Source organism: Engystomops pustulosus, chromosome 3 (assembly GCF_040894005.1).
Source record: "Engystomops pustulosus chromosome 3, aEngPut4.maternal, whole genome shotgun sequence".
NCBI classification, from domain to species: domain Eukaryota; kingdom Metazoa; phylum Chordata; class Amphibia; order Anura; family Leptodactylidae; genus Engystomops; species Engystomops pustulosus.
The window spans coordinates 76,902,103-76,928,675 of NC_092413.1; the positions used below are offsets into that span (position 1 = coordinate 76,902,103).

Consider the following 26,573-nt stretch of genomic DNA (forward strand, 5'->3'; position numbering starts at 1 on the left):
CGATTATGCAACATCCAGGGAAATCCACTTCAAAAGAGTAATGAGTAGTCTTACCGTGATTCGGACGTAAAGTGCATCAGCGGGCTGGAGATCTTTTTTAGATTACTTAAACCTCTATAGGGCACTTCTAAACCTCTATAGGGCACTCTATAGGGCACTTCCGAGCCTCTATAGGGCACTTCCGAGCTAAATTGGTCAACAAAAACTGTAAACTGTAATTGTAATTTTTTTTTCAAATTTTTCCGAAATTCTTGAATTTTTACCCCCAAGAAACCAACTGATCAGGGAAAATACACTACTAACATAAACTAGAATTGCGTCATGAGAAAACAATCTCAAAATCACTCAGATTTACTTACCCGGTCCATTCGCGATCCAGCGGCGCGTTCTCTGCGCTGGATTCGGGTCCGGCCGGGATTTATTAAGGTAGTTCCTCCGCCGTCCACCAGTTGGCGCTGCTGCACTGAAAAGCATTGGAACGCGCTGGAGTTCACCGGCTCGGGCTGAGTGAAGGTAAGTGCAAGCTCGGCGACAGATTTTTTGTTTTAAATGCGACGGTTTTTCCGAATCCGTCGGGTTTTCGTTCGGCCTGCGTGCGCCAAAATCCCGGGGCAATTCAGGGGAAATCGGCGCAAATCGGAAATATTCGGGTAACACGTCGGGAAAACGCGAATCGGGCCCTTAGTAAATGACCCCCATAGTGTTGAAAAGTTATTACCACAGGAAGAGACACTGGTCAGATTTAAGAAAAAAGGGCTGAGCCTTTGGACGTTCCTGAATGTCCAGCAGCGAAAAGGGGAGTATGAAGAGGGCTCATGGCTTGCTAACACCCATGATCGGGTGTTAATACAAAGACCCGAGGCTGTCATGTTTTAGGCTATCTATCACGATGTGCAATTTGCACATTGTAATAGATGATGTCCAAAATTCCCATACTTCCAATTTTTTTTTTAATTAAATACCCTTAAAATTCAAATCACCCCCTTTCCCTAGAACTGATATAAATATAAATAAACAATAAAAATCATAAACATGTTGGGTATTGCTACATCTCAAAATGTCCAATGTTTCAAAATATAATAATGGTTATTCCCAGCATTTAACCATTTTGCAAAAACATTCAATAAAAAGTGATCAAAAGGTCATACAGTCCTCCAAATGGTAGCACTTAAAATGTAATCAAAAGTCGCAAAAAATGACATCACCCACAGCTCCATACACTGCAGTATGAAAAAGTTATTAGTGCCAGAAGATTTAATTTTTGTAAATGTATGAAAACATTATAAAACCTATATAAATATGATATCTCAGTGATCTTACCAACCCAAAGAATAAAGTAGACATGTCATTTGTGGTGCACAGTGAATGCAGTAAAATCCAAGCCCACAACATAATGGTGCAAATATGTTTTCATCATTTTCACTGCATTCAGAATTTTCTTCCCGCTTCCCAGTACACGGCATGGAATAGTAAATACTGTCACTATGAATTGTAATTTGTTAAGCTGAAAACAAGCCCTCATACAGCTCCTTACATTGAAAAAGAAAAAAAAGTTATAGATTTTTGAAGTTGGGGAGTGAAAAATGAAAACGCAAAAATGAACGAAGTTATTTAAGGGGTTAATGTACAAACTGGCTGCCTCCTTAAAGGGGAGTCCACCCTAACCTACCGTAACTTGTTAAAAATATATATTTTAGTAATGTGCTAATTAATTGTAGAGGCTACAGGAGCTACTAGTCTGGCCAGGCTAGTCCAGGCCAGACTACTTGGGCATTTTATATCCTTAGCTTCCAAGCTAAAGCAATAACACGCCCAAGTAGTCTCTGCAGTTAACCCCTACGGGACTCAGCCTATTTTGGCCTGAAGGACGCGGCCCCATCTTTCAAATCTGCCCTGTGTCACTATAAGTGGTTATAGCTTTGGAACAATATAAGATATCCAGGGGATTTTGAGACTGTTTTCTCGTGACACATTGTACTTCAAATTAGTTTAAAAATGGATGATATCTTTTGTGTTTAGTTCTGAAAAAAAATTAATTTGGCAAAATTTTTTAAAAATTCTTTATTTTCAAAGTTCTAAATTCTCTACTTTTGATGCAGTCCTAGCACCCAAATAAATTCATAACTTACATTTCCTAAATGTCTGCTTTATGTCGGCATGGTTTTTTAAGATTCCACGTATTTTACTAGAATGTTCATGAGGCTCAGAATATGGGTGCCATTTTTAAAATTTTTGGGAAAATCACCAAAACTAATATTTAGATGGACCTGCTCAACTTCTAATTGACACTGAGAGGCCTAAATAATAGCTAGTCTCGAATAAACTAGACTAAATTACCCCATTATGGAAACTACACACCTCAACGTATGAAAAGCCGCTTTTAAGAAGTTTGTTAACCCTTTAGGTGTTTTATAGGGGTTAAAACAAAATGGAGGTGTGGTCTACAGATTGTAATATTTTTTGACAATACATTTATTTTGGGGGGGAAAATTAAACATTTGTAATGGATTAAATGAAAAAAGGCTCCACAAAGTTTGATACCCAATTTCTCCCGAGTACACTGATACCCTATATGTGGTGGTAACCTGCACAGCCGGGCATAGGAAGGAAGGAGGCGCCATGCAGATCAGATTTGCTACAGGCTATAATTTTTTTTAGTTTTTTTTATTGTGGACCTATAGGGGCTTACTTTTTTGCCACATGAGATGCACTTTTCTGGTACATAATTTTGGGGCATCTATAGCTAATTGGTGAGATTTTATTAACTCTTTGTTGGTGGAGGAAATGAAAATCATCAATTTTTAGGAACTTTTTTTTTGGCCGTTTACCATACCATAAAAATAGTATATTATTTTTATTCTATGAGTCTCCACGATTACGAAAAGACCTTATTTATATAGTTTTCATTTTACTGAATAAAAAGTCATTAGGCAAAAATGTAAATTTTAGCATCACTGACTTTCATATGCATAACTTTTTTATTTTTCGGCTTACAAATCTGGTTAGGGGTTTAATTTTTGCGAGAAGGATTGTTCTTTTTAGTGGTCTTATTTTAGAGTGTGTAACTTTTTTAAATCTCTTTTTAGAGCATTTTTTAAAGGGTATTAATTGAAAATTATCTTTTTTCGCAGCAATTTTGAGTTTTTTTTTTACAGGGTTCATTTTGCAGGTCCAATAGCGATTCTGTTTTATTATGCAAATTGTTACGGACGCAGTGATACCAAATTTGTGGGGGTTTTGTGTATTTTGTGGCTTATTTTTTGCGAGAAGAGTTGTTCTTTTTAGTTCTTTTTATGGGAAAATGTCATTTTAGGGGCTTATATTTTTATGTATTTATTTTTTTTTTATTCTAATGTGTTAACTTTAGTGTTTTTACAGGTTTTTACTTATACTTACATGAACTTGAACCAGCAATGCTCTGATCGTTGGTTCAAGTTCAATACACTGTTCTACAATACTTTTTCATTGTAGAGCAGTGTAAACTGTCTGAGCATGCAGAGCATGCACAGACAGTTTACAGTCAGACCCGGAAGTAATCTGACTGGCAGGGACATCAGGCAGCCCCGGAGCACATGGCAGATTTCGGGGCTGCCCAGAAGAGGATCAGATCCCCCGGTAAGCGGCACGGGGGATCCGATCCATACGCACGGGGTATCCAATCCATAGCAGAAACACCCTTACACGCCGCATTCATGCATGACCGCGGCGTGTAAGGGGTTAACACCCGCGATCGGAGTTGGCTCCGATTGCGGGTGTAACAGCGCGGTGTCAGCTGTGATAGACAACTGACAGCCACTGCTTCTGGTACCGGCTCCGTTCGTGAGCCGATCCCAGAAGCTGGACGTTATACTATGTCCCGGTGCGCTTAGCATGTATCCGCAGGGCCGTCGTGGTGCGCCTAGGGGTTAATATTACTAAAATAAAGTTGTTAACGAGTTAGGTTTGGTTCCAGGATTATTAAATTACACATTAGGGCAGAGGCATGCAGGAGGAATCTACCATCAGATCTACTTCTCACAGTAGATTCCTCATGGTAGGTTTCCTTTAAGGGGTTAATCAGGTGCACCCCACACTGCTCCAGAAGTGTGCACCATTTTTTTGGTGCACATTGTTCATGCTGCTGAATTGTGGCACAGACAGAATTGTGGCACCTGTCAGTAATAAATATGGCGCAAACTAAGCTTTAACACACCCCTTTAGGTGCACATTTCTTCTGGCTTGTTGGACACAGTACCGCTGTGACACAAAACTGGAGCAAATACTTTAAAAAATGTGGACTATTCTCCTTATGCTACATTCACAGGCCCCATATGGGGGATGTATAAACGGCCAACGTATGTACACTGTGTATACGCCCCCATAGACAGCAATGGGTGCACATTGCCATACGGTATCTGTACGGAGCTGCACATGTGCGTCTCTGTACCGTCCCATAGCCGGAAGAAAGATAGGACGTGCCTTATCTTTCCCCGGAATGCGGTGCTGCGTACCATACATAGCTATGGCCGCGGTGTCGTTGTGTGCCCGTCATGCTACGGTACGGCGGACACAACGTTGTGTAAATATAGCCTTAATCTGCTTTTATCAACCAGTATAATAACATTGACTAATTTATTTATATTTTTTATTTAATTCCTGGCTGGTTTAGAGGTAAATAAATAATTTGTTACTTTTTGCAAAGGATTGTTTAAAACTAATCTCCCTGGTAATGTCTTAATGTAGAATCCGGTCTCACGTGCGTGCATAGGCCTCTCTGCTGCATGGCTGCTCATTTACTCAAACTTGATGTGTATGCACCCGCCTGTATGCCACACACATGAGAGCTTGTGCGCTGAATGCATGTATGGAAATTTGTCACACATCCACACTACGGACGTAGAATATAGACGTGCATGACCGCTAGTTGTAGCTTCCTGGCACAAAGCTAATTGTTATGCTGCGCATATAGTGTGTGTGCATACAGACAGCTCAATGAGAGCAGAGAATTATGCAGAGCAAGGTGGTCCAGGGCCATCAGGAATAAAAACGTAAAATTTTTTACAAACAACTAGCCACAAGCAGGTAAAACAAAAATATGGTTAATTTAAAGAAGGGCATTTTTTTTTTACTTGTTACAAGCGTAAAACCCCTTTAATATTACAGTGCTTACAGGCTCTGATAACCTTCTTTTATAGTGGTTACATTAATTCTATGTTTGACAATTTTTATTTCTTTAATAGATATAAGAACAGCTAAAAGTGTGAGCGGAAGAAGCATTAATTTGGCATTGTCCTTTAGAGGTCGTCAAGCTCTCAAAGCTGTTGACTTGGAAGACAAGGTAAATATTTATTTAAAAAATTCTGTCTCTTTTCTTTACCATAGAGGGTGGTATAGTTTGACACTTAACTTCAGACTCAGTAGCAGCACCAAGGTCAGTGTTAGGGGGTGCAAACTGGGCATTTGCCCAGGGCCCCTTGTCCCCGGAGCCTACATCCAGACCGGGGTGTTTTACAAAGGTTGAAGGGTTTGACCAGACTGCGGCTTTACATATCTGGTCCAGTGTAATCTGCGCCATCTCAGCCATCAGCTGTTGATCTGGTTGCATGTGCTCTAAAATTCAATGGGGAAGGAATATCCTCAAGCTGGTAACATAAAGAAATAACACTTTTGCTCCACTTTGCCAAGCTTGGTTTGCTTGCCCTTTTGCCCTTGTTAGGACCTCTGAATTGCAAAAGAATAAAGCTTCTGTCTAAGGAATCAATTTTTTGCAGATAGCATAGCACTGCTCTCTTCATGTCTAGAGCCAGTAGTCTTATTTGTTCTTCATTAGAAGACTCCTTCCTTCGTTCAAGGCTAACTGCGAGGGAACCTTGGGAAGAAAACCTGGCATTGTACGAAGGGTCAAAAAATCGTCCATAATTCTCACGTATGACTCTTTACACAAGAAGGCCTGGATCTCACTTATTCTGGGAGCAGAGCAGATGGCTACCAAAAATACAATTCTCCAGGGGAGAAGATGTAGGGCTATCTCCTGGATTGGCTCAAAAGGCTTCTGAGCTAAGTATTTTTGGATAACCGACAGGTACCATGATGGAAGTGGAGAATAAACCAGGGGTTTGATTCTTTTAAGACCTCTGAAAAATCTTTTGATAAGCAGGTTCTCAGAAAAGATTCCTCCCATGGTTGAATTTATGGCCATAAAATGAACCTTCAATGTATTGAATTTCAATCCTTTTTTCAGGCCATCCTGAAGGAATTGTAACTGAGACGGAACTGCAGTAGTAGAGGTTTATTCATGGAGCACCAGTTTTTGGTTTTCTAGAAGTAAATAATGTATTCAATACTTCCTCTGAAAATCCTGATTTTCTCAGTTTCCCCCTTTCAGCTTCCAAGCCGTAAGGCGAAGATAGTCCAGGTTGAGGTGAAGGAGACCGTTCTGGTGTAACAGATCCTTGCAGAGGGGCAATTTCCAGAATTTTCCCTCTGACCTGTCTAGGAGCAGAGAGAAACGTAACCTTCTTGGCCAATAGGGTATTATGGCCATCACAAGCGTTTTCTCTCTCGATCTTTTGAGGAACCTTCGGAATGAGCTGGTAGTGTAGAAACACGTACTGGAACCATTTTTCTCAGCTGACTGAGAGGGAATCCACAGCAACAGATTCTACTGTTTGTTTAGGGAGCAGATTATTGGAAGTTGGGAGTTTTTACTTGTCACCATCAAATTCATCTGGGGTAACCACATTTTCTGGACCGCTAGACCGAAAACTTCCTTGTTTAGAGAACATTCAACGGGGAATGACCAGATTGTGACTCTTATATTCAATACTCCTCTGAGATGGATTGCTGAAATAGTCTGGATATTCTTTTCTGCCCATGAAATCAGCTCGATACATTCCAAGGATAGAGAACTGCTCCTTGTGCCCCCTGTTTGCTTATATAACAGACTACTGTTAGATTGTCTGAACGGATCAGGACTTCTTGGTTCTGGAGAAAGCCTTGGAAGTAAAGGAGGGTTAGATGGACTGCTTTCAGCTCCTTCAGATTCGCTGGCTCTGTTCTGGCAAAGACTATTTTCTCTGATAGCCTATATGGGCACCCCAGCCCAAATTGGAGTTGTCTGACGTGAGGACTATAGGTTCCACATACTGGAGTGACCTCCCTTTCCAGGGGTTTCTGGACCACCAGATAAGCCCTTGGGTAGCTTGTACTAGAACAATCATTAGTTTGTCTAGAAAATACAGGTTCCTTGACCATTGAGAGAGGATTGACAATTGTAGCTATGCTATGTGAGCATACACCCGTGGCACTGCATCCATGGTTAGCACCCCTAAAACGGACATTGCCTTTTGCATTGTTGATCTTGGAAGAAAAACCTTTTTTTTTCAGACTGATGGCTCTGGCAGATGATAAGGAGAGGATATTGTCGCAGAGTTGATAATGAACCCCTAGAACTTCTGGCAAGTGGACAGGATCTTCCTATTGATTTAAGGCAGCATGGTGGCTCAGTGGCCAGCACCACAGCCCCGCAGCACTCGGGACCTGATCCAAGACCCATCCAGGTCAACATCCACAAAGAGCCTGCATGCTCCCTCAGGGCTCGTGTGGGTTTTATCCGGGTCCGCTGTTTTCCTCCCACACTCCAAAACACACTGGAAGGTTGACTAGACTGTGAGCCCCATTGGGGACAGGGATCGATGCGCAAGCTCCATATAGCGATGCGCAATCCGTATGCGCTATACAAAGAACCATTATTATTAGTAGTATTATTAGAAACCCACAGTCTTGAAGGCTTTCAGGACCACAGTTAGGTTTTGTTTCATCAAGTCATCTGTCTGGGAGCTCAGGAGCCAGTCATCCAAGTATGGTACCACATGAAATCCCTGGATTATAAGGAAGGCTGAAAGTACAACTGCCACCTTTGTGAAGACTCTGGGCACAGAACTGAGACAGAATGGGAGGCATTTGAACTGACAATGAAGGACTACATATTTCTGTTGAATGGCTACTGGCAGGAATCTCCTGTGGCTCTGAAGAATTGGAACGTGAAGATATGGCTCCTTCAGATCTATTGTTGCCATTACATTAAACAATTTTCTGCAATTATGATGACAGCTGTCTGAATCGACTCCATCTTTAATTTCTTCTTCACTAAATATTGGTTGAGATAGATGAGGTCTATCACAAGCCTTGAACCGCCGGCCTTTGGTACTGGAAAGACCCTGGAATAAATGCCTGAACCTAGCTGATGGAAAGAAACTGGTGCTAAGGCCTCTTTGGAGACCGTTCCTGGATGACATCCGGAACCACCTGAGAGGAGGCAAGTTTGAGGTAAAACCTGTCTGGAGGAAAACTCTTCAGCTCTATTGCATAACCTCTATCAATTAGAGAGGTGACACAGGTGTCTGATGAAGTCTGAGCCCAGATGTGGGCAAGGAGGGACAATCTCCAGGCCAAGCGCCAGGAATCATTCCTATTATTAGATTCAGGCTGAGATTTCATTGACTGACAGCAACACCCTCTGTTATTCCTTCTGTCAAACCTGAAATTCCTCTTGAATTGAGGCCATTTCGGTTCTCTAGGATAAAAGAACCTGAAATTGCATCTCCTTTTGGATCTAGGAAAATGATCTATCGTCATTAAGCCCTTTGAGAATTTCTTTCAGTTGTGAAAGGCTGATAAGGAAAATTGCAAAAATTATATTTAGCAGGAATATCACCAAGCACAATTTTAATGCATAAGGACCTAGATTAGCTGAAGCTGTATAACTGCATCCTTTTATGTGCCACACAGAAAACACAGACGCAGATTTCCACATAGGAAGGTCTCTCAGGAGTTCACCTCCTAGTACACCATCTTGGATGTCATTAGTCAGCTGACTGAGCCATATTCTGAGCGCTCTCACCACAGGCACAGAGGATAAAGCAGATTTACATAAATTCACAGAGTGTAAAATCGTTTTATGCAAGCGTCCATCTTCCTATCCAGAGGATCTCTTAGCAGAGTGGACTCTGCAGGAAAAACAGAATTCATGGCCAGTTTAGCTAGAGACAGGTTCACCTTCCGAACCGACTCCATTTAGCAGACACTTGAGGATCTAATTTATAGATCGTTATAAATCTGACACCAGTGTCTGACTTTTTGTCAGGTTTTTAAATCATGAGGAGTAGAGATAACTCAATGTCCTTATCAGATTCTGCGGTCTCTATAACTGCCCTGGAATCAGTCAGTAAGGATGACTCCTCCTGCAGTGGGGAACACCCCTCACAAAACTCAGCCTCACAATAATCTGGCAGCGTCTTACTTTACCTGTGGGTAGACTCTGCTGCCTGCCGAGTGCTACCCATGTCGCTCGCTTACCTCGTTTACACAACATCTTGCGTTACCAGAACGCCCTGCGCATGCGCACAAGCGCAGGTGAGCCCGGCAATGGGGACTCCAACCAATGAGAGATGGAAGGCGGAGGAGCACAGACACAAGGTAAATGGCGTAAACACAGGGAACATTTGCTTAGAATAACATAGTTAAACATACCGCAAAGATGGCGTCCTGTGTCGTGCAGGGGCCCTGTACACACATGCGGTTTTGCAACAGGCTACTTAACCCCTAGGCGCACCAGGACGTTATAGTACGTCTCCGGGGTTAGATACTTAGCGCACGGGGACGTTCTATAACCGGTACTAGAAGCAGCGGCTGTCAGCTGTCAAGCATGACCGCTGCGTGTAAGGGTGTTTGCGCTGTGGATCGGATCCCCCTTCCGGGTCTGACTGAAAACTGTCTGAGCATGCGCCTGCATGCTCAGACAGTTTACACTGCTCTACAATAAAATAGTATTGTAGAGCAGTGTATTGAACTTGAACCAGTGATCAGAGCATCACTGGTTCAAGTTCAAGTATGTATAATTAAAAAAAAGTCAAAAACACAATAAATAAAAAATAAATGCATTAAAATATAAGTCCCTAAAATGTCACTTTCCTATAAAAACACTTAATAAAGTATAAAAAACACAAAAACACAAAAAAAACCCCACATATTTGGTATTGCCGCGTCCATAACAATCTGTATAATAAAACAGAATCGTTACTGGACCCGCACGCCGTAGAAAAAAAACGCAAAAACGTTCCGAAAAAAGATAATTTTTAATTAATACCCTATAAAAAAATGCTCTAAAAAGTAATTTAAAAAATGTTATGCACTCCAAAATAAGCCCACTAAAAAGAACAACTCTTCTCGCAAAAAATAAGCCCCTAACCAAATTTGTCAGCCGAAAAATAAAAAAGTTATGCATATGAAAAAATGGTGATGCTAAAATGAACAAGATTTTCTCCAAATTGGTTTTTATTCAGTACAATTGAATAAAATACACAAAACTCCCACATATTTGGTATCCCTGTGTCCGTAACAATCTGCATAATAAAACAGAATCGTTATTAGATCCGCAAAGTGAACCCCGTTAAAAAAACCCAAAAAAAAAAGCTCCAGAAAAAAGATCATTTTCAATTAATACCCTATAAAAATGCTCTAAAAAGTGATTTAAAAAATGTTATGCACTCTAAAATAAGACCACTAAAAAGAACAATCCTTCTCACAAAAAATAAACCATTAAACAGATTTGTGAGGCGAAAAATAAAAAAGTTATGCATATGAAAGACGGTGATGCTAAAATTAACAACATTTTTGCCAAATTACTTTTTATTCAGTAAAAATGGGAAAAAATAAAAAATCTATATAAATGAGGTCTTTTTGTAATCGTGGCGACCCATAGAATAAAAATAATATACAGGCAGTCCCCAGATTACATACAAGATAGGGTCTGTAGGTTTGTTCTTAAGTTGAGTTTGTATGTAAGTCGGAACTGTATATTTTATCATTGTAATCCCAGCCAGAACTTTTTTGGTCTCTGTGACAATTGGATTTTAAAAATGTTGGGTTGTCATAAGAACCAGGATTAACACTAAAGCTTCATTATAGACACACTTGATAACTGTTACAGCTGATCATTGTAGCCTAGGACTAAAGTACAATAAATTACCAATATCCAGAGGTCCGTTTGTAACTAGGGGTCGTATGTAAGTCGAGTGTTCTTAAAGGGGTATTCCGGGAATATGAACGTCTGACACAAAAACCCATGATGATATAAATAAATGAATACAACAATACTCAATGTCAGTAGTCACAAAACGGAGCTAAAATAGTTTGATTTTATGATTTACTAAATTTTATGGCCTCTCTAAAGTAGGTGGAGTTATCACCAAGATGGCCGCCACTGGAAACTACAGGTTCCATGATCCTTTAGTTCTTAGTAACTCCTCCTCCCTCTTATGCTCTGCTCCCAGTGATGATGTAACAGGTTTTCTTGCTCTGTTACCATAGTAATGATGTGTAACTGCCATCACCACAACACTGACCATACTGGATGCACTGCAACCAACCGACTACAGCCAAACGTAGTGGTGATCACATGACCTGCCCAGGCAGGTGCAGGACATGTGATGTGGACATGTGACCAGCGGCCATCTTCTGTTCTGCGACGGACCGCGCGGAGGAAATAAACGGACTGATTAAAGGGCCAGTAGCATTTTAATTCTTCATCACAGTCTATGTCATCAGCATTTTTCTGCTAAGGGAAGCAAAATTTTAAATAACAACTAATTACACATTAGCTTATATTTTGAGTATCCATTTGCATATGAATTATGCTGATTCCTGGAAAACCCCTTTAAGTAGGGGACCACCTGTACTATTTTTATGGTATGGTAAACGGCCAAAAAAAAAAACCCATAAAAATCTTCCTGAAAAGTGATGATTTTCATTTCCTCCACCAACAAAGAGTTAATAAAATCCTACCAATTAGCCTATAGATTCCCCCAAATTACGTACCAGAAAAGTGCATCTCATGTGGCAAAAGAAATAAGTCCCTATAGGTCCACATTAAAAAAAAAAGGAAAAAAATTATAGCCTGTACAATGTGACATAGCAAATCTGATCTGGATGGCGCCTCCTTCCCTTCTGTGCCCGGCCGTGCGCCCGTACAGCAGGTTACCACCACAAACTTTGTAGAGCCTTTATTCATTTAATCCATTGTAAATGTTTAATTTTCCACCCAAAATGGGTGTATTGTGAAAAAATATTACAATTTGCAGACTGCACCTCCATTTTGTTTTAACCCCTATAAAACACGTAAAGCGTTAACAAACTTCTTAAAAGTGGTTTTTCATACGTTGAGGTGTGTAGTTTCCACAATGGGGTAATTTACGAGTCTCGCTATTATTTAGGCCTCTCAGTGTCAATTAGAAGTTGAGCAGGTCCATCTAAATACAGGTTTTGGTGATTTTACAAAAAATGTGAAAAATGATACCTAAATTCTGAGCCTCATAACATTCTAGTAAAATATGTGGAATCTTAATAAACCATGCCAACATAAAGCAGACATTTGGGAAATGTAAGTTATGAATTTATTTGGGAGCTATGACTATCTGCATCAAAAGTAGAGAATTTAGAACGTTGAAAATAAAGAATTTTTCAAAATTTTTGCCAAATTTGTTTTTTTTTCATAACTAAACGCAAAAGATTTCATCCAAATTTTTAAACTAATTTGAAGTACAATGTGTCACGAGAAAACAAATCTCAAAATCCCCTGGATATCTCATAGCGTTCCAAAGCTATAACCACTTATAGTGACACAGGTCAGATTTGAAGAATGGGGCCGCGTCCTTAAGGCCAAAAGAGGCTGAGTCCCATAGGGGTTAATAGTAGCAGTCCCAAAGGCAAGGACACCCAGGCCGTGGGACAGGGAGCCAAGCTCAACCAACATGTCTTCTGGAGTTACTTCCTGTCCACAGAAGAAAAAAACATGTGTGCTCATTGTCTTGGGGTTTTCTTATAGGGAGTCAGCCTGCCAATCACTATTGCTAATTACTTGTTATCTTCTGTCCAATAGGAGATCATAGACTTAACCCATTCAGTGCCTCCTGAGGACGACCAGGAAATATATATATATATACACTCACCGGCCACTTTATTAGGTACACCATGCTAGTAACGGGTTGGACCCCCTTTTGCCTTCAGAACTGCCTCAATTCTTCATTGCATATATTCAACAAGGTGCTGGAAGCATTCCTCAGAGATTTTGGTCCATATTGACATGATGGCATCACACAGTTGCCGCAGATTTGTCGGCTGCACATCCATGATGCGAATCTTCCGTTCCACCACATCCCAAAGATACTCTACAGTGAACTCATTGTCATGTTCAAGAAACCAGTCTGAGATGATTCCAGCTTTATGACATGGCGCATTATCCTGCCATCAGATGTTGGGTACATTGTGGTCATAATGTGGTCATACATTGTGGATGGACATGGGCAGCAACAATACTCAGGTAGGCTGTGGCATTGCAACGATGCTCAATTGGTACCAAGGGGCCCAAAGAGTGCCAAGAAAATATTCCCCACACCATGACACCACCACCACCAGCCTGAACCGTTGATACAAGGCAGGATGGATCCATGCTTTCATGTTGTTAACGCCAAATTCTAACCCTACCATCCGAATGTCGCAGCAGAAATCGAGACTCATGAGACCAGGCAAAGTTTTTCCAATCTTCTACTGTTCAATTTCGATGAGCTTGTGCAAATTGTAGCCTCAGTTTCCTGTTCTTAGCTGAAAGGAGTGGCACCCGGTGTGGTCTTCTGCTGCTGTAGCCCATCTGCCTCAAAGTTCGACGTACTGTGCGTTCAGAGATGCTCTTCTGCCTACCATGGTTGTAACGGGTGGTGATTTGAGTCACTGTTGCCTTTCTATCAGCTCGAACCAGTCTGCAAATTCTCCTCTGACCTCTGGCATCAACAAGGCATTTCCACCCACAGAACTGCCGCTCACTGGATGTTTTTTCTTTTTTGGACCATTCTCTGTAAACCCCAGAGATGGTTGTGCGTGAAAATCCCAGTAGATCAGCAGTTTCTGAAATACTCAGACCAGCCCTTCTGGCACCAACAACCATGTCATATTCAAAGGCACTCAAATCACCTTTCTCCCCCATACTGATGCTCGGTTTGAACTGCAGGAGATTGTCTTGACCATGTCTACATGCCTAAATGCACTGAGTTGCCGCCATGTGATTGGCTGATTAGAAATTAAGTGTTAACGAGCAGTTGGACAGGTGTACCTAATAAAGTGTCCGGTGAGTGTATATATATATATATAAAACCAGTGTTGGACTGGGTTTCCTTAGGCCCACCAGAGAAAGTCAATCCGGGGACCCACTCTTCATTATCACCCAGGAAATACACAGTCCGGTACTGTAGATACCGGTAAATGCATTCTATATATACATATATATATTCTATTTCCTATCTGTCTAACCAATGTTCTTGTCTATCTACCATCTACAATTGATCAATCTTCTACTATATCTATCACTCATATCTATCCAGCTATGTCTATTACATAAGGCTGCTCTATGGGAACAGAGGGGCGGGGTCATTTAACAGAGAAGGGGAACATTGTAGTCATAATTTTTTGGTATGGTTTCTGCTTCTGTGTGTCTGGCTGACCAATGTTACAACATAGGGTGGGCCAGGTTCCTCAATCTTATGGAATTTTGTATTTATTTGCATTTATAATGTGGTAGAAAAACCTACAATGACTTTATAAACACTGGTCATTCAGCCTATGTTAAAAAACGCATCTACATGAAGGTCAGGGGTGTCAAACTTATTTTCAATGGTACCACCTTGCAGTTGCCTTAATGTCATTTTAGGACTGTACATATATTGAGGAAGATGTTAAGAAGTAGTTAACATCAAAATTGTCTTCTCTAGGGCAACTGTACAGTTCAGATTCTTAAATGATCAGTGGCCCTGGTATGTCACACTCCTGCTTAAAGGACATCTACCAAGCAGGATTGTAAACCAAGCACACTGACATACTGGTGTGGAGTCTGATATACATATAGAGATTAGCGCCTTAGGCTCATTTGCATTATTTTAAAAGCCTTTTTTTGTAAAAACCAGGGGATAAGAAGCTAAGAGAAGATCCTGCTAGAGGGGGAACACACCAGTATGTAATTGTGCTTGGTTTACAATCCTTGATCCTGGTTGTAGATGTCCTTTAACCCCTTTTCTCATGTTAAGAGGCAAGTTATATTTCAAATGATAAAATAAAAAGAAAGTATTCCAAAATATATTTTTTTTACTAGAGGCCACATTCCAAGTTCTGATTTCTATAATGCTCTCTGTATATACAGCTAGCTCAAAGTAGTCTTTAAAGGGATATTCCGATCACAACAATTGAAGTGCAATCTATTTTGTGGTATTAAACTACTTGAGAGGATGCATAATACAATGTTATTAAAAGTTTCCAAGCATTGTCTTGTAAAAATTATACCTTTGTGGAACACCCTGGCCAATGTTTCCCAGTTTCCCATAGCTACGACCTGGCCCTGGTCGTACATGTGCATTGAGCATTCTCCCAGTCCAACCTGGATCACCTTCTATCACATGACAGTGAGCCAGAGCAAGAGCGGACATGATACTGGTGAGTAGTTGAACTGTTCCACGACCATGTAGTCTGCTACTTTGTGCATTTACCTAGCTAGCTGGAATGTGCACACATGCTTCAGCAGGCAGCAAAGGGCACATGTACTCAGCAGAGCTTCGGGACAGTATGAGACAGAAGTGATAGTGCTATCTTGAAAATGTAAACAGCCTGCTAAGCTCTAGATCTTGGAAGGGTGCATAAAAGCAAAGAAAAAAACTGGCAAAATTGTAAAAAGCAATCATTTTCAAGAAGACGTAGAAATGATTACCATGTTAGTTTATTAAAAAATGCTGAGTAACCGGAATACCCCTTTAAGAGGCTGATTTAAATGATTGGGAGTAGTGCAGCAAAGGTAAATAGAGTTTTGTTAATTATATGATTGTTCATTGCAGATAGTGGCCAATGGGATTCCAATGTATGCAAGGATGATTCACCCAGTTAATGGTAAAAAGTACTCAATACCCTATGGCAAACGTGACCAGGTACCATTTTATATTTTCAGATATGCTTTGTTTGTTTTTATTTTTCATGTATGCAAATGCATGTTTTTGACACTGCTATGGTTAATTCCAATAGGTTATCTAATACTGCAAAAAGGTACTTGATCCTTCCAAGATCTATTTTGTCGCTGTTTAATTTCCACTAAAACTATTCAACAGAGGTATCATAGTAGATAACGTTGAAAAAAGATTCCGTTCCATTTAGCTCAACCTGCAGGTCAATAAAATTTTTCTCATTCTTAAAGAAGACTTGTCACCCAAAATTTCGGCACTAGGAGCTGCTTACTAAAGTAAGCAGCTCCTAGTGCTTGAACAAACGCCGCAGTGTTAGAAGGATAGCGGTAACGCTTAACATTGCGGCAGGGTACAGTGTAATCGCCGGACTGCTCACAAAGCTGTCCGACGTATTCATGAGGGTTGGGGCGTGGTTAGGGGCGGTGGCTGCCGCATGACTGCCTATGGAGCAAGCGGGGCAGTCCGGGGAAGAGGCAACACCGATGATTACACTGTACCCCGCTGCAGTGTTAGATAGCGTTACTTTATTTAGTAGCTCCTAGTGCCGAAATTTTGGGTGACAGGTCCTCTTAAAAGTTTTTGAGCTTTCAGAACTGCATACGTGTGAAGAGGGTTTTTTAATCTGTAGGTTAAATACCCACAACAGAGCCAATTCTCAGATATGGAAAACTGACTTTAATGTCTGTTTTTTATGGCTAGGATAGGACCTAACTTGCTGATCAGTTGGGGTCTCAGTGCTAAGACCCCCACGGATGGCAAGAATGAGGGGTCCGCCGGGCCCCTCGTCACTCTGTCAGACTAATGGAGAAGACAGCCGCGCATGACCATTCTGCTCCATTAATCTTTATCGGCAATTTCCATTAGCTCCATAGAGATTAATGGAGCAGAAAGGTTATGCCCAGCTGTCTGCTCTGTTAATTTCGCGATCTGTGGGTGGCTCAGCACTGAGACCCCTCTGATCATACATTCAGTATAAACACACGATATACACACATATTATGTACAGTATACATACAGCATATAAATACCTGCAAACAGTATATAAGGCATATAATAATAATCTTTATTTATATTGCGCTATCAAATTCTGAAGTATCCATCAATGCTAAAAATTGGGCTGTATAACATCTGCCTATCCCAGAATATAGAACTATACATATTGTTAGGAGCTCACAATATGAATTTAACATAATTACAGCATACACTTCTTTGTGCATCCAAAGTACCCAAAAAACTGACAGAACGCCTTCCTAATTCTAATTACAATCTAAGATCTAGTAATACCCTCAACTACCATCGTATCAGGATGCGGAAGTAAGTGGGATCTAACAGATACTACACATACAGACCAAAGTACGGTTAGGTAAGGTTCCGAAGGGGAGCACCTCTGCCTCCTGTCAAAATGTGGCGCTTGCTGTCTGTGGATGTGGGCTGGTATTCTGTGGCACAGCAGTGATGAGGCTACTGAGAGCCAGCGTCCTCCATATGTCAACGGTGCCGACCATAAGAGCAGGGAGATAGTAGGGGTGTGGCTGAAGACATTACAGTTAATATGATAACCACAATCGCATCATTTTTGGAGGAGGAGTCCTAACATCACCGGAACCTCCCACGATGGCACGATTGGTTGTGTCTGTCCCCTTGAGATACGTCACTAGTGACGTTCTGACTTCTGATTGGATGCAGAGGGTGGCTCTTCGAGTCTATGATCTTGGATATAAGCAGGGCTATATCGTCGCACGCCCCACAGCCACGACTATATGTTTATTGGCGAATTTTAAAAGAACCTTGATGATTTCCTGGCAATAAAGAAACTCACTGGATCCTAGGGTCAATCATGTTGTTACATTAGTGGCTAGGAAAGCATAGCTTAGCACAGACTGCTATAGATATTATTTAGTGTGAAATGGATAGAGGAAATCAGTCAGCTACGTAGAAAAAGTGTGAAATAGGCTGAATAGATTAGGTCTGCAGCATACCGATAACTACTCAGTGATAATACAGACAATATTAATACCACTCAGTCACCAAGTAACAAAGTATAACAGAGACTCAATGGAATAGGTCTGTAACTTACCAGCTACTAATAGACAACCATATAGTGAGGATGTGTACAACCTACCCACATCTTCACTATGAATTTTAATAATTTTGTTTTGTATTCACATCATTGTACTGTAAGCCTTAGTATACAGCAATTTATAGTGAAGTGCAATATCAGTGACAGTTTATGCGCTTACTAAAGGCAACAATGAAACAAAGTATCAGGACAAATTATGTCTGAAATTACAGTCCTGTCTAGAATTTGACTTGATAAAAGCTATGTTTTAATTTCTAATACAATACCTCCACTTACAGTGAACCCATACATACAGTATATGTGGAATATAAAAATAATCTTTATTTATATTGCGCTATCGAATTCCGCAGCCCTTTACAAATCCACACACATACTGTATATACACACAAGCATATAGTATATACACACATATACATACAAATACACACCATAAAACACAAAAACACACATGCAGCAGATATACACATAAAACATATGTATATATATATATATATATTTATATATACACACACATATATATATACACATATACTGTATATACACCTCTGCACGCTGAACCTCTCTTGATGTGCAGTGACTTCCAACTCGACCTCCTTAGACAAAAGTCATGGAACAGTCAGTCATGCTGTAAGAGAACTTTTCTATCGGGGATTCTGTGTTCCATCCTGCCCTTGCTGCAGACATAGACAAGATAGAAAAAATGTAAACCAAGAGGGGAGTGTCTTAGCTCTTAGTCAGAACGTACACCAAAATTCTGTCCGACGTCTGACACAATTCTATATGCGCCACAATTCTGTATTAAAAAAAAATGGTGCATTCTGCCGGAGCAGTGCTGGAGGTGAAACACTACAGCCTTCTCACAGTATATAGGTAGGCAGAACCCCTCCTCCCCCTTAATTCAGAAGTTAGGAGAGTGTTAGTAAGAAACAAGGAGGTTAAAATATTTCTATACGCAGGTGACATCTTGTTTACTCAACCTCAAACCTTTCTCCAGTCTTGCCAGTCTTGCATGCAGTGGTATTGGAGTATGGTCGCCTAAAGGGTTACAATGTGCATACCTCAAAACTTTGGTGAATACCTCAGGACTTTGTAGTTCACCTCGCTCACTCTTTTCACCACTTCATATGGCCTATTCGTGAGAATATCTGGAACAACTCTCAGGTTACCAACTCAACAGAGGTATAATAATAATGATAATAATAATAATCTAATATATAAAGCTGGATGTGTGTATGTCCGCTAAAGGAATCCGTACCGTCGCATATACAAGCACCAAATTTTGCACAGTAAGGGAACGTCTAAGACCAGGTTTTGAGACGATTTTTACCCCACACTTTCCAAAACCGACTTATTAACCACCATATACAGAAGCCATTGTCTGCTGCTGCTGCTGTGGCAGTTGGAAACTGAGTCGTGATTGGTTGCTGTTCTGCTTCTGCTTTGATTGGCTACTAAATGCAATGAGTAGAATACAGAGGTGGGGAAGATTTATCTGATATGTCTGAGGTAAAGCTGTTTCAGTTGCCCATGGAAACCAATCGGAGATCAGCTGTAAATTTATAAACATCTGTGCTAAAAGTAAACTTGAGCTCTGAGAATGCTGGCCACACGGACAGTCAGTAGCTGAAAGGGACCGATGGCCACGCGGAGGGTCAGTCACTGAAAGGGACAGTCGGCCACGTGGATGGTCAGTCCCTGAAAGGTGCAGCTCTGGAGAAGTCCTGGAGGCATGCATGAGAGGTTCAAATTAAGGTAGCGATTAATCTAATATCACTGGCAGATAGGAGAGCATGGGTTGGGCGATAGACTGAGATGAGAAAGATAGGGAGGTGCAGGATTATGTGGTGCTTTGTGGATTAGGGTTATTATTTGGAATTGAATTCGGAAGCAGATGGGCAGGCAGTGCAGTAATTGGCATTGGTCTAAAAGACGAACCTGGCGGCTGCACTAAGATTAGCTGTAGAGGAGAGAGTTTAGTGAGTGGAAGACCAATTAGTAGGGAGCTACAGCAGTCTAAACGAATCAGAGCAACAATTAGCATTTTAGAAGTTTCAGTTGTCAAAAATGGGCGCATTCTGGAGATGTTTCTAAGATGCATGCGGCAAGACCAAGCAATAGATTGAATATATGGTGAAAAGGAGAGGTGCAGAGTCCATCACAACCCCAAGACAGTGGCCCTGCTGCCTCGGTGCTATAGTGATCCCACAGACCGAGATGTCATGAGATGTCATGGTTGAGTCAGTCTATAGATGGTGGAAAAATAAGAAGTTCAGTCTTAGATAGATTGTTTCAAGAAGTGAGAGGTGTCATTGGCGTTGATCATTCCTTGGTCTTTATATGCCCCTCCATGGAGGTCTTGGGCGACCTCCTCAGGGCTCCAGATCCTCTGAGCTCTGGCTGCCCAGTCTGTTACAATGTCTTTTGTCCCCCCTGCTTGCCTAGCTCCCCTAGCATGCACCGACTTGAGCCTTCTATGCTGATCAACAGCTCGCATTCCACTTCTATGCTCTCTTCAGTGAGCCATGCGCTGCACATGAATGAATGATGCCTGGTGTGGCGATGTGGGGATCGTGTATTGTGACTTTGGACGGAGTGGTCATGTGACTTCCCAGCAACATCCACTTTTATGGACAGCCAAAGGACCAAAGGTGCCGCAAGTGGGATTTGTAGGAGGACATGTACAAGCATTAAAATTTTTGTGTAATGACGGCTAACCCCTTTAAGTGAAATATTAATTTATTTTCTTAGTAAATTCTTCCAAGCTGTTTAATTAAGTAATTTACAAAAATAAACTTAGAGTGTTCCCATCTTGGCATTTAAATTTAATTATTCGGATATATCTTCAAATGCATATTGTCCATTAAAACAAGATAGTTGTCCTTGGATATGACCACTGCAATACTATGGCAGTAGTGGCTATTGATGCACCTGACGACCTGGATTCTGTAACTCCTGGCCATTTCATATTCAAAAACTATTTGTTTCTTTGTGCAATCACTTCATAACTATCCAAGGACAGATGTCCTTCTTTTCGAAGTGACAATATGACTACATTTATGAGAAATTATCTCAATACAGGTGCATCAAACTAAATGTTTGTATATGGCCTTTAATCAGCAGTCTTACTTAGATCCAGTTTATAAGCAATTTTAATCACCATATTTATTGCTTTCTTTACAGTATATCCTGTCAGTTGATAGAGCAAATTTAAATAAAGAATTACTTAATGGTAAGTCCGTTCATTTTTGAAAGTCTGCAATTTTCTATCCATATTGTTTGTTTAATCCTTTTCCATCTACTGAAAATTGTTTAAGGAAATCTTCCATCAAAATCAAGAATGATAAAGCAAGGAAACTTAATTATAGATCCTGGCAGCTGTTGGAATTTTCTTATATTTGTTATCCATGGCCCATTCCCTCAAAAACTAAATTTTTAAAATTGGGCTCCTGAGCCAGAAGGGCTGAGGAGGGGGGGGGGGGGGGTCATTACCTATGATGCTACATCATAGAGGTGCTTTGGTAACACAGCCAGAACCTTTCTGCTTCATTAATGTAATTTAAAAGTTGATTTTAGAAGGAATGCAGTCATGGATAACAAATATAAGAAGATTACCACAGTGTTAGTGCCTTAATATACACGTAAGTGCTCCTGGTTTATTTTGCTTAATTTTGATGGTAGATTTTCTTAAATTGAAAGAAAATCACTCCTACAGAAAAAAAACACACTTGTTGAATTATTGGGGCAGATTTATCAAGCTGTCTGAAAGTCAGAATATTTCTAGTTTCACATGGAAACCAATCACAGCTCAGCTTTCATTTTACCAGTGCTCATGAATATTTTAAAGGGGAGATGTGATTGGTTGCCATGGGCAACCAGAAATATTCTGACTTTCAGACAGCTTAAAAAATTTGCCCCATTTTGTTGCTTTTCACAAGAGGGCATAATAAAATAATGGGGGTCATTTACTAAGGGCCCGATTTGCGCCGAATAGCCCTGGGTTTTTGGCGCACGCGATCGGATTGTGGCGCATCGGCATCGGCATGCATGCGACGGAAATCGGGGGGGGAATTTAAAAAAAAAAACACCGAATTTTTTTAAAAAAATGTGTCGCTTGTGCAACTTACCTGCACCCAGCAACGGATGGTGAACTCCAGTGAACTCAGTGCAGCAGCGACACCTGGTGGACATCGGAAGACCCGAATCCTCGGCTGAGAATGCGCCGCTGGATCGCGACAGGACCGGGTAAGTAAATCTGCCCCAATGTGTATAAAAACAGTTCCACACATTTTGAAGTCCATTAAAACATAATATTTACATATGGAAAACTTTTGAGAAAGTTGCAAACCTTCCCAGGAATTGCAATCCGAGCAATGGTTCTGTAATCATTGCATGGTTTAATCTTGATTGGAATAAGAAAACCAAGGGTATATTAAATCTTCAAGATGGCACAAGTAGAAAAACACTGAAATTATATGGTTGATATGAAGGGATTGCCGGGGGAAAGAACTGGTGCATCAAGATTAGAAACTTACACACAACTCTGAAAACACAATACACAGTTATGCCATACACATTTTATATACACTGGAGAACAATACACAATTTCCTAAATGCAAAGGCCATTTGTAGTCCTATGTCAATATATCCTAACATGAGTAAAATCGCAGTATTTTAAGCTTATTTAATAAATTGTATGTATACTAAAACACAGAATAAATATATAAAAGATTTTTTGTAAAAGAACTCTATTAAAAATAGGAGAACACTTTCATATACCTGCAAGCTGTTGCTGTGAATCTTTGTGAAGTTCCTCAATTGGCTGACAAACCCTATTTAAATGGCAGCCTATCTTTCCAGTTTTCACTGACTTGATAAATGTCATAAAAATGGAAGTTGGTCATTCCAGACTGTGATTTCTAGAATATTGCAACTAAACTCTGAAATTTGATTCCCCCAAGGAGGATGGTTGCCCTTGAAAGTCCAATACAAGCAAGGTCAGGATAATGCAGAGAATCACCATGGGTACTCGTTTCAACACTACAGCTGGAATAGTTTTCCAGTTCAGCACTGAACATCCACAAACTGGGGAAATATTATTTCCACAGTATTTGAAGAAGTCAATGAAAGGTGGTAAAGACACAAGTGCATGAATAACACACGCCCCTCCTAAACATGCACTAAAACAGTATGTCCTTTAGCAAGTGCGGCATTTTTCGTTCAATCACCTGTTCTTTGCACAGTGTTATTGGCTATAAGTGATATGAAATTCCTTTTATATTGCTATACCTCTCTGGTGGAAACTAGAGATACAACATGTTCATGTTTTATTTTCATTGGAGAATCCCAGTTTTAAGATACAATTTATATGTATTGATTATTCACTTTAACAGCTGCTGAAAAGTATTCAAATGTGAAGTTCCATTTTGAACACAAGTTAACTGACTGCAATGTGGACTCTGGTACATTGGTTTTTCAGGGGTAAGCAGTACAGATTTTTCTTTTAATTTAAAATAATTAATCATTTAAATTGTTATGATAATTAAGGACAAATATAACTTTTCTGTTTCTTTGAAAGAAAATTTACAGACTTTAAAAATAGCAATATTAAAGAGAACCTACCACCATAGATCTACCTATAAAGTTAGATCGAGTGGTAGGTGGATCTATAGGGCATGAGGATAGCCCTTTTAAGGGCTCATCCTCACGTCCCCACAATTTTTTAATACCTTTTATTTGCCTAATATGTAAATTTTCAGTAAATTTTCAATCCTCCTACCAGAAATCTTCAGGGCCCTTGTCTGCGAAACCTGCCGTCTGTGCATGTACAGAACAGCAGGCCTGCAGCTGCGCGGTCACTGCTCCAAAGCCGGAGCTGCGCAGCCCCGGGCCTGCTGTTCTGTGCATGTGCAGATGCCAGGTTTTGCAGACAAGGCGCGCAGCTACAAGGAGCTGCACGCCGAAGATTTAAATATTAGGCAAATAAAATTTATAGAAAAATTGCGGGGGAGTGAGGATTAGCCCTTAAAAGGGCTTAGCTCACATCCTATAGATCCACCTACCACCCGATCTACCTTTATAGGTAGATACAAGGTGGTACGTTCCCTTTAACCAGTTTGAGGTACTCTTCTATAATCTGAGACAGACTGATTCATAAAGACTTACATAAAGTGGGTTCCAAAAGTATTTTGATCCCTTTAAATTTTTACTCTTTGTTTCATTGCAGCCCATTGGTAAGATCAAAATAGTTCTTTTATTGCTCATTTATGAACACTCTTCACCAGGAGCATTGATAGGGTTGTAAAACAACCAAGGCACGGGCCTCAATGCATATGTTCCGAACTTTCAGTAATTCCCATTCCTCTACACAACCCCCTTCAAGTGTAGTAGCGACAATAACAACTGTATAATATTTACATCTACAGAAAAAACTGGAGAAATCCCTACCTTTTACTACATCCAGTGTCTGAAGGTGACATGTCCTTTGGCTGTAGTAGTTCTCTGTCTTCTCTTTTAGGCCGAGCATCACCATGTCTCCTCATCCAGCCACATGTCATCCCTGTTCTTCATTGTCCCTACATCTTGGTCCCCTAACAGTGTTATATGGCCACTACCCCTAACACTCTCCATCTTTTACTGTAGGGCCCCTTTCACACACATGTAAGCTGTAGGCCAGGACTGTTGGGCTGGGGAAGTAGAGGGGTAAATGCTCCTCACCCCTCCCCTTTCCTTAAGAAGCTGCGCAGCTTGGCCATACTTATGGCGAAAGTTCTTTTTACCGGTGACTGCACAGTGATACATAAGTGTGCTCACCATAGCGTGCACAAAGCACAACTAAGGCAGCCATATGCTGGTGGCTGTTCAAATGGCTAGCATATGGCCACTATATACAATCATGTGAAAAAGGCCTAATTTATCAAAAATATTGCAGTTTGTCTGTGGAGTGTTCAGTGTGCGACAGATTCATGAAATGTATCTCATGGTCTACATGAATCTGGCACCCCCTGCACTGCTTTGGCAGAATTAACCATTTTTTTTTGGTGCACCTTGTTAATGCTGAAGAATTGTGTCACATGTTTTGTCTTGTCGGGCATAGTGCCACTGTGACACAAAACTGACACAGACACTTTCTGGTTTACACACAGGTCCCCTTTGTGGCCTGCACACTTCATAATGAGCCTAAAATTACTGCCCCTGCCAAAGTATTGTCACAGTTTACAAGGAAGCAGAAAACCGTATAAAGAGAGCAGCAGGAACTAGGGAAACAGGGAAGGGAAAGCTGTTCCTTACTCCTGCAGCTTATCCGGACCTGACAACTTTTCTCTCTCTGAACACAAAGACCTTTTCACATAGTAGGGAAAAGCACTAAAGGATACTAGGGTCTGGTGTTCGGGCCACCCCAAATGAATCAATTGCTGCAAGTAAAAAATTGGCAAACAAGCAACCCCTGCAACCACACAAACACGCAACCGAGATTGAATGCAGGAATAAGGGCAATAGAGAGGACAGGAACAGTGGGTAACAGGTCCAAAAACACTCACTAGAAAATAAACGGACAAAGGGGAACAGACAGGAAAGTGGTGAGTGAATATAAGAGAAAAGAAACTTCACAGATTCTCTCACCACAGTCAAAGAAACAAACTACTTAGTTAGTATAAATATTGATTCAAAACAGAACTGAGGATAAGCTGCAAATGCAACAATACCTAGCAAATACTGAATGATAAAACAAGCAATAAATGGTGCCCGACTAGTCCTGATAGGATTATAGAAATGAATACAGCTGACGTAAAAACACCAGCTGGTAATTCAGAAACATCAGGAACAAAAAGACAAAATAATCAGACTACATAGCATGATGTTAGGGAACCGACTAGAAAGGCCACATTACGCCGGTTAAAATCCTGACAAATATATGGCCTCATTTTACATTACATTAAATCATTGTGCCACACACCCAATATTCCCTAACCTTGCACTAACAAGTTAGACTGCAATCTATACTTACTAAATGTGGTCCACAACTAATTTGCCCTCAATGTGACCCAAAATTAAATAATGCCCTGCCAAATCATGCCAACATAAAGGAGTCCCTCACCTAATAATACCTACAATAAGTAATGTCCCCAGAGGCCACACTAGGAAGTCCCCCACAGCCCTAAAGTCCTCACAGACCCTTATTTTCCTCCACAAAAAAGTTCCCCCAAGCCCTCTGTAGTGTCTCCCAGATCCCACTGTAATGTGCCTCACAGCCTCCACTAAGAGGTCTCCCACATCTCCAAGTAATGTTCACGACAGCCTCCCCAATCTCTTAAGAGCCACCAGTAATGTCCCCAAACCCCCTGTAATGTGCCCCACAGCCTCCACTTAGAAGTTCTCTACACCCTAGTAGTGTAGCCAGAGTCCCCTTTATTGTCCCCGAAAGAAATCTGTAACATGCCCCAGATCCACTACAGTGCTCATTA

The 26,573-nt window shown here is 40.8% G+C and overlaps 1 protein-coding gene across 4 annotated transcripts in view; it reads left to right on the plus strand.

The window, feature by feature from the left end:
- Positions 1–26,573, plus strand: part of KMO (kynurenine 3-monooxygenase) — a 191,393-nt gene that overhangs the window by 71,815 nt on the left and 93,005 nt on the right. For 2 of the 4 annotated variants that reach the window (XM_072141155.1, XM_072141154.1), the window contains exons 3-6: positions 5,220–5,317; positions 15,909–15,998; positions 21,292–21,340; positions 23,502–23,589. In XM_072141155.1, coding sequence (XP_071997256.1) covers positions 5,220–5,317; positions 15,909–15,998; positions 21,292–21,340; positions 23,502–23,589 — 325 coding nt within the window. The remainder of the gene's footprint in view (positions 1–5,219; positions 5,318–15,908; positions 15,999–21,291; positions 21,341–23,501; positions 23,590–26,573) is intronic. The other 2 variants (XM_072141157.1, XM_072141156.1) reach the window with 1 other exon arrangement.